The 8,652-nt window shown below is 44.5% G+C and overlaps 1 protein-coding gene across 2 annotated transcripts; it reads left to right on the forward strand.

Moving 5' to 3' along the window:
• Positions 1-3,138: 3,138 nt before the first annotated feature.
• Positions 3,139-3,576, forward strand: LOC132236424 (transmembrane protein 230-like). 2 transcript variants are annotated; one of them, XM_059699585.1, is made up of 2 exons: positions 3,139-3,252; positions 3,319-3,576. In XM_059699585.1, exons 1-2 carry the CDS (start codon positions 3,139-3,141, stop codon positions 3,574-3,576), a joined length of 372 nt encoding a protein of 123 aa, XP_059555568.1. The 2 variants fall into 2 exon arrangements, with proteins under 2 accessions (XP_059555568.1, XP_059555567.1); XM_059699584.1 differs by having other exon boundaries at positions 3,139-3,576.
• The last annotated feature ends 5,076 nt before the right edge of the window (positions 3,577-8,652 follow it).

Raw genomic sequence — 8,652 nt, forward strand, 5'->3', positions numbered from 1 at the left:
ATCTATTTAATACTTTACCAGATGACTAAAATTTCTTTTAATATATTGATTTTGAGCCCTAACTGGTTTGGCTCAGTGGATAGAGCATTGCCTGCAGACTGAAAGGTCCCAGGTTCAATTCCAGTCAAGGGTATGTACCTTGGTTGCTGGCACATCCCCAGTAGGAGGTGTGCAGGAGGCAGCTAATGGATGTTTCTCTCTCATCGATGTTTCTAACTCTCTATCCCTCTCTGTAAAAAAATCAATAAGCTATATATTAAAAAATAAATAATATTGATTGTGACACACACACACACACGCACGCACACACACACAGAGACATGGATTTGTTGTTCCACTTTTTTGTGCATTCATTTGTTGATTCTAGTATGTGCCATGATGGGGATCTAACCCACAACCTTGGTGTATTGGGATGATGTTTGAGAGATGTTAGGGAGAAGAGATTGCGCATTATAAAATACTGTGTTAATAATAGTAATATTATAATTTAAATTTAAATACTTGTAGGGAGACTTGTCTTGTTATATATTTACATTTTGTAGTAAATTTAACCAACCAACACTGGGTTTACTAAAAGCAATGGGCTCACTGCTATGCTCTCTGTAGTTAAGAAAATTTTGAAGAAATACAGTTACTTCCACAGAGAAGTTTATATTCTAGTTTGGATAGCAAGGTAATACCAAATACAAAAGAATACATTTAGAAAATGGAAGTCACTGTTTGAATTTAAAATACATATTCCAAATGAGGTTAAATTGAATTAAATGGCATAATGACTATAGTGGGTGATAAATTTTAAGATGAATTGTACTCTACTAAGAAGTGTTAACGTAAAAAAACATTCAAACCTGTGAAGAATTTTTTGTGTTTATTTGAGCCAAACTGTCAACAATTGCCAGGAAGCAGAACCTCGATGAAGTGAGATAATGCTCCAGAGAATGGCGGGTTTTCTCTATTTTTATACATTGCGATCAAAGGAGTGTTACATGAAGTTCTTTGGTGATAGACTAGAGAGGCGGGAGAAAGCAAAGCAGGGAAACCTCTGGGATTGGATGAAAAGTAAAATGATGGACACATACCTTGGTGGGTGCAGGAACAATGAACATGATAACAATGAAGGAATTGTGGTCTCTGTCCTGGAGCCCAGGCACATTAGGTTGTACCACAAGGGGTCCAGAAAAAAGGAAGTTTCAAGTTACCCAGACACTTCAAGGATATGCTATTATAGATGCAAAAAGACAGATAGGCTCAGTTAAGGTAAAGGTTGACCTTGTTAGTGAAGATACCGGCCTAGGACGTAACTACCCACCACAACTGCTTTTAGTTAAAGTGTAATTTCAGGCCATGCTTTGTGGTTACTGTAGGTCTCTGAGTTTGGAAGTCCGCCATGCAGGCCTCCCCTGAGCTTGTCAGGTCAGCATGTGGCCCCTTTAGTCCACAGAAGGAACAGATTAGTAGGAAGTAATCACAGAAAAGGGAAAATCATACATTTGTTTGGTGAAGAACCTTGAAGTAGAGGCTGTTGTTCAGGTCAAAACTCTAATAGGAATTGAGAAAGAAGAAGATAGAGGTTTCCAATTCAGCCTCTCATTGAGTAGAAACCACTTCTGCAATAGCCTGACATAAGACCACCCTGCTTCTGAACAAGCCCTAGTTTTCCCAAGGGCACATCACCCCCCAAAGGCATCCAGTTCAATGTCTAGGTAATACAACTTGCAGGAGAGCTGTTATCTATACAATGAGCCCCAATACTAGTAGGGATGAAATGCCTTGAAGTATCACGGAGAGCAACTGCTACAAGCAAGGAAGCTTGCAGACTTCATTCAGTAAATACTTAGAGTCTTACACAGCGCATGTTACAATGCCCATTTTACAGAAGGAAGTAGTAAAATAGGAATTTTTAGGGGTGAAATAGGCAGGTTTGGGGAATTTTAAAAATTAAGGGGACCCATGGAAAAAACACAGGGCTACAGAGTTACATTTCCATCAGACACGCAGTTGGAAGAGGCAGCAGTTACATTTCCATAAGACAAGGGAACAGGGAGTAGCAAAATGTCTAAATTTAAAAATAAAGGAGGAAGAAAGCCCAGAGGGAATAGGAGAACAGTGAGGGAGGAGGGCCTCACAGTCCCAGGTGAGGTTTGACCTTTGAGCTAAGGAGTTACTATAGTAACCAAATCAAAGGGAATACCGACCAATCAGAGGGGATATGGAGGCACAAAAAAACCCCCAAACCCTGCAGCCTTTATAAACCATGGAAAAAGGAACTAGGTGGGACTCTTTCCCCCTCCCCAAGTGGGAGTCTCTGCCTGTCCTTCAGTTTCCACCTTTGCTATACCATCTTCCCTCTGTGGTTTCATTCTTCCACTCTGATGGACAAAGAGCCCAGGAAGCCATTCTGCCCAGGGGAACACAGCCTGTTCCAGTCCCCAAACCCCCTACCAGAAGCAGAGCCAGGATTTCACTCAGGTTTGGTTCCATTTGAGGCTGATCAGATTAGCTATGTGTGCTTCATGCTAGCGGTTCTCAACTGTGGGTCGCGACCCTTTCACAGGGGTCGCCTAAGACCAATGAAAAACACATATATAATTACATATTGTTTTTGTGATTAATCACTGTGCTTTAATTATGTTCAATTTGTAATAATGAAATTGGGGGTCACCACAACGTGAGGAACTGTATTAAAGGGTCGCGGCATTAGGAAGGTTGAGAACCACTGTGTTAGACTAATGAAAGAGGAGATAAGACAAAAATGAGATGTGATTATGAACTTTTAGAGGAAATGGAAATCCTGTGAAATTGAATGAAATCTAATAAATCTAATCTAATCCATTCCATCTAAATTTAACGATAAAAAGTCTGGGAGTTTACTAGAAGTGGCCTAAGAATGTAACAAATAGAACCAATATACCATCAAACCAAAGGATTGTGGCTTTGCATGATAAAAGAGGGATTCCATCAGAAACCAGCTGTCGCCCACCAGGAGTTAATTGGGGGGTTGCGGGGAGGAGTAGGTGAGTGAGATGCTGAGACAATCCTCCGCGTGGTCCCAGAGCCGTTGGCGGGCGGGGGGCGCGTGCACCCAGACACCTCTGCCCACTGTGCGGCAGCGGGCGAGCTCCCCACCCCTCTGTGGCTATGGTGCCCGCTCGCACCAACGTGCCTGCTGGGATCCCCAGGAGCAAAGTGAAATACTCAATGCTCCCCAGCACTGAAGATGGACACATGGACCCTCAGAAGGACACTTTACCCGCCGAAGATGGCTGTAAACCCCAAAGATGTCCCGGAGTGGCGAGACCGCACTTACTAACGTGTCAGGAAAGCCCCGCTAAGGTTCCCTACAAGGCCATCACCTGCTTCGCCCTGCAGTTTTTGATTGGCGCTGTTCTCCTGATCACCGGCTGCCTCCTGCTGGCGGGCTACCTCAGCGAAGCAGGACCCAGCCGGGCCATTGCCATTCTCATCGTGGGCATCCTGGTGTTGCTGCCCGGGTTTTACCACCTGCTCATCGCTTGCAAAGCCCACAGAGGCTGCCCTGGCTACTCCTACCAAGACCTTCCGGACTGTGGCGACTAGCCCCACCGCAGCCTGGAGAGCGCGCAGGGGCTGAGCAGAGCTTGAAGGCATTTGGCAGAAGCTGTAGAAATCCATGTCCAAGGATTAAGGAATTCTCCTGTTTTGCAGCTCCTTACAAAACTGGGGCCAGATTTTATAAATCCCTACCCAGAATGTAAATTGAATTTACAATTAGACAAACAGGAAGCCAGGGCATGCTCCTATTTTTATTTTCCTGGCCCTGGCGAAAACCCCTGACAGATTTCTCCACAGGAATATGAATAATGGAAGACTGGCAATATTGGTTTTATGGGAAAGTAAAAGTTATTCTGTAGGACAAAATGTTGCCTCCACCACCCTATTTGGAGATGAGCATTTCTTTTAATAAATAGTCCTTATTAATATTTTTTATCTTGTGACAAGTGGAAAAATGCAGTCCATCTAATTTCCTATTACTAAGTAATTTCTTTGGAAAATTACTGAGCACCTTATCCCCCACACTTATCTCTAACTTGCATTCTGGATGATCTCGGTAAAATCACGTATCAACTTAGGAAAAGTAAAAAGAGCACTACAGTTGTGCTGTGTGGAGGCCCCATGAGCTCTAAGACAGAACTGGCTTTAAATCCAGATGCAAACGTTCTAGCAGTATAAGCTGACACAGGTACCTTAGTGCTCTGACACAGAGTTTGGGACCATAATTTCTACTGTTTGGGGTTTCAGTAGGAGTCCAAGTACTTTAGAGTAACAACATGGCACATAGATGTTCCCCAGAGTGTTAATTTCTCACCGTGAAGGAGGCTTCTGCAGAAGACTGCACTCAAAATTAACTAAAGCCACAGTGAATTGCATCTATTCACTGAAAGTTATCCAAACCCAGGAGAACTAGACTGCTCATTTGCAAAGTTATAGTCTCAGTTCAAATCAGGACACTGGGTTGCTTTTTATTTGTATGAGCCTTTTCCTTTTGAGTCCTATATAGAAATAGGGCAGAAACTTATATAATTAGAAGGGGTCTCATAAGAAAAAGAATACAAAATTAAGTGCAGGGCATGGCAATGGGCCTGTCTGAGGGTGGGGCACTAAAGCGTAAGTCTCACTAGTTTCTGATAAATCTGGCTGTGATAGAGGTGAAGAAAGAATCTAGAGAAAAGGACTGAATATGGAATATGTCTACAGTTAAGGCTGTGGCTCCAAATTAAAGGTTACAATTGATAAAGCAGTAGTATTTTCTAGAATAAAAGATATCATCCCATAAAAAGAAATACTTCCTGAAGTGTTATAAATAAAAATATAGACAGGTTTGTAGGAGATAAAGAAAAGAATGTATTTTCTGAAAAAGAATGTTGGCAAGTTGTAGAAGATGTTCAGGAATCAAGTAGAAACATGAGACAAAAACTCTTTTCACTACACATTCCATTCATTTCTGCCTACCACTGTGTTCATGAGGCCTACCCTGACTACCCTATTTAATAATGCAACCTCCCCAGCACGCCTTCTGACACTTCCTCTGATTACTAGTTTTCTACATTACCTTTTTATTTCCAGAACATTTATCACCTTTCAATACACAAAACAGTGTGATGATGTACTATACTCATTGTTTAGTGTCTCTCTTTCACCACTAGTATGTTAGTTCTAGGAAAACAAGGATTTAAAAAAAAAATCTATTTTATTCAGTGCTTAAAATGGTACCTGGAATGTAACAGTCACTGGTTAAATTTGTGGATGAAAGAATAAATAAATTATTGCCTAACTTAAAGGGAAACATGAAGGCTTAAGAGTAAATCAAACCTATGTACTAAAAAAGAAAGACTCATGGACACAGACAACAGTATGGTGATTGCCAGAGGGAGGGGGGAGGTAGAAGGTAAAGGGGGAATAAATGATGATGGAAGGAGACTTGACTTGGGGTGGTAAACACACAATACAATATACAGATCATCAACACTAATAAAAGAGAAAAATGGTAATTGGCGTACGAGCTACCCTTTTCATTGGCTAATCAGGGCTATATGCAAATTAACTGCCAACTAAGATTGGCAGTTAACTGCCAACAAGATGGCAGTTAATTTGCATACGTAGGCACAATGCAGGGAGGCGAAAGGGAAAGCAGGAAGAAGCCCCCTGCCACTGACAGTGATCAGAAACCCAGGGGGGAGCTAAGAGCTGGGGGGCAGGGCAAAGGCGGCCCTGGGGCTGCCTTTGCCCTGCCCCCCAGCCATGATCAGAAAATCAGGTGCCTTTTCCGCCCTGGCCAGTGGTAGCAGGAAGTAGGGGTGGAGCCAGCAATGGGAGCTGGGCACGGTTGAAGTTGGCAGTCCCAGGAGCTAGGGGTCCCTTGCCTGGGCCTAAAGCGAAGCCCACGATCGCGGGGCCGCTGCAGCTGCGGGTCCCCGCTGCCCGGGCCGGACGCCTAGGCCAGAGGCATTAGGCCTGGGCAGGGGCGGAGCCTGCAACCACGGGGAGCTGGGGGTCCCCTGCCCAGGCCTGACACCTCTGCCGGAGGCCTCAGGCCTGGTCAAGGGGCCGATCCGGTGATTGGTGATCGGAGGGTGATGGGGGTCAACTCCTCTGGCCGAGGCATCAGGCCTGGGTGGGGGGCGGAGCCGGGGATTGGGGGGATATGATGGTCCCCTTGCCAGGCCTGAAGCCTGGGTCAGAGGCATCAGGCTTGGGCGGGGGGTGGAGCAAGTGATCAGAGGGAGATGGGGGTCCCCTGCCCAGGCATGATTCCTGGGCCAGAGGCCTCAGGCCTGGGCGGGGGCCAGAGCCAGTGATTGGGGGGAGATGGGGGTCCCCTGTCCAAGCCTGACAGCTCTGGCGGAGGCGTCAAGCCTAGGCAAGGGGCCGTTCAGGTGATCAGAGGGTGATGGGGGTCTATGCCTCTGGCCGAGGCATCAGGCCTGGGCAAGGGGCAGAGCCAGCAATCGGAGGGGTCTGGGGGTCCCCTGCCCAGGCCTGATGCCTGGGCCAGAGGCATCAGGCCTGGGCTGGGGGCAGAACCAGTGATGGGGGGAAATGAGGGTCCCCTGCCCAGGCCTGACGCCTCTGTCAGAGGCGTCAGGCCTGGGCAAGGGGCTGATCCTGCGATTGGAGGGTGATGGGGGTCAACGCCTGAGGGCTCCCAGTATGTGAGAGGGGGCAGGCTGGGCTGAGGGACACTCCCCCCCCACACACACACACACCCAGTGCACGAATTTCGTGCACCGGGCCCCTAGTGTATTATATAATTGTATACCCAAAACCTGTATAATTTCATTAACCAATGCCACCCCAATAAATTCAATAAAAATAAAACAAAAACAAAAACAACATAAAGGACTTTAAAATAATTTCACTTATTGATAACCTAAAACAAATTTCTATCTAAAAAGCCCATAGGTAAGTATATTTCAAAAGTATGTTCTCAGTCAGTCTCAAATGGTCATATCCTATGTGATTACATTTATTTAACATTCTTGAAATAAATTTGAAGAGATGGAGAACAGATTACTAGTTGCCAGAATTGAGGTGGTGATTACTATACATGTGAGAAAATTGCATTGAACTATACACACACACATACTCAAGTGCTTGTAAAACTGGCTAAGTCTGAATAAGCTCTGAGAACCATGAATGTCAACTTCCTGATAGGGATCATGTATTATAGTTACACAAAATGTTACCATGAGAAAGGGAGTGGGAGAGAGAAAGTTCAGTGATGAGAGAGAATCATCTGTTGGCTGCCTCCTGCATGCCCCCTACTGGGCATTGAGCCCAGAACCCAGGCATGTGCCCTGACTGGGAATTGAACCATGTCCTCCTGGTTCATAGGTCGATGCTCAACCACTGAGCCACACCGGCAGGGCTAGTGCAGGGATTTTTAAGAGTATTCTTAATTCCCCTCTTTTGTCTCTTATTACATTACTGTATCATTTAATTTGTCTATAAGCTATATTCATCCAATACATTGTAATTCTAGTTTATCTTTTATTTTGTTTTTGCATGAATTTAAAGAGTTCTAATCCGGGCAATCTGACTTCAAGGAGTCCCTGAACCAGCAGACATTACTTGCAACATCTTGCCTGTATGCACCCATGTGTATTTTGGGGAAGAGTAAAGGTCCCCAGCTTTTATGAATTATTGAAGGGTTCTGTGCTTCTCCCGCCCAGTTGGGTGTGATGGGAGATAAATATGGTATTCTTCCATGAAGTAAGTATTTATGACCAACGTGCTGCTAATTGGAAATCATATCAATGTAGTATCAAATACCAACTGTTAATTCATTTATTTTTTAAAAAAGAGATACAATACAAATTAACTTTAAAGTATTTAATTAATTTACAGTTTATAGTCAAGGCTAGATACGGTTCAATCATATGTACCTTCTTCATGTTGGTGACCAAATAACATGTGTTAATAGCCATACTCATGACCTTAAATATTGCAAAACTATGAATTCACATATATATTCTAAATAAGGATTACACTTATTAAGGTTAATTTGGATTTCAATTACTAAAAAACATAACCCATGAACTCTCTTATTCATATAGGGTAACCTTCTGCATTGCCTTCTCCTTGAAGGGAATACTCTGCCTATTCATCTGGCAGATTCCATATGAGGGGAAAGAGCAAAAGTAGGATTTCCTTGCTTATTCTCCAAAAATGTCCCGAGTTTGGTTGTTTGATTCGCGCGATGAGACACCTTTGTCTTCTAAGTGTTAGTCCTGGGCTCTCCTGATCTGCACACTGGAGTCTCATGGTCACCGGCCCCTCAAGATTAACTCTCTCTCTCTCTCTCTCTCTCTCTCTCTCTCTCTCTCTCTCACACACACACACACACGCACACACACACACACACACACACACACACACACTCCGTAAAGCTCTGTAAATGCACTGTCCCTCTACTAAGGCACAACTCGCCCCTTACATCCCTCCTGGAATCAACCTATCAGACTTGGAAATCCTAGGCGCTGGGTCCTGGCTCCCCTCCTTTGTGCTCAGGGGCCCTACCCTTTCTCGGGTTTCCAACCAGGACTGGTCGGCTGCAGGTCGGATTGGCTGAGCTAGGAAGAGGAGCAGAGGCTTCGCCAAATCACAAATCTAGGA

The sequence above is a fragment of the Myotis daubentonii genome, chromosome 6, assembly GCF_963259705.1.
Source record: "Myotis daubentonii chromosome 6, mMyoDau2.1, whole genome shotgun sequence".
Classification (NCBI taxonomy): domain Eukaryota; kingdom Metazoa; phylum Chordata; class Mammalia; order Chiroptera; family Vespertilionidae; genus Myotis; species Myotis daubentonii.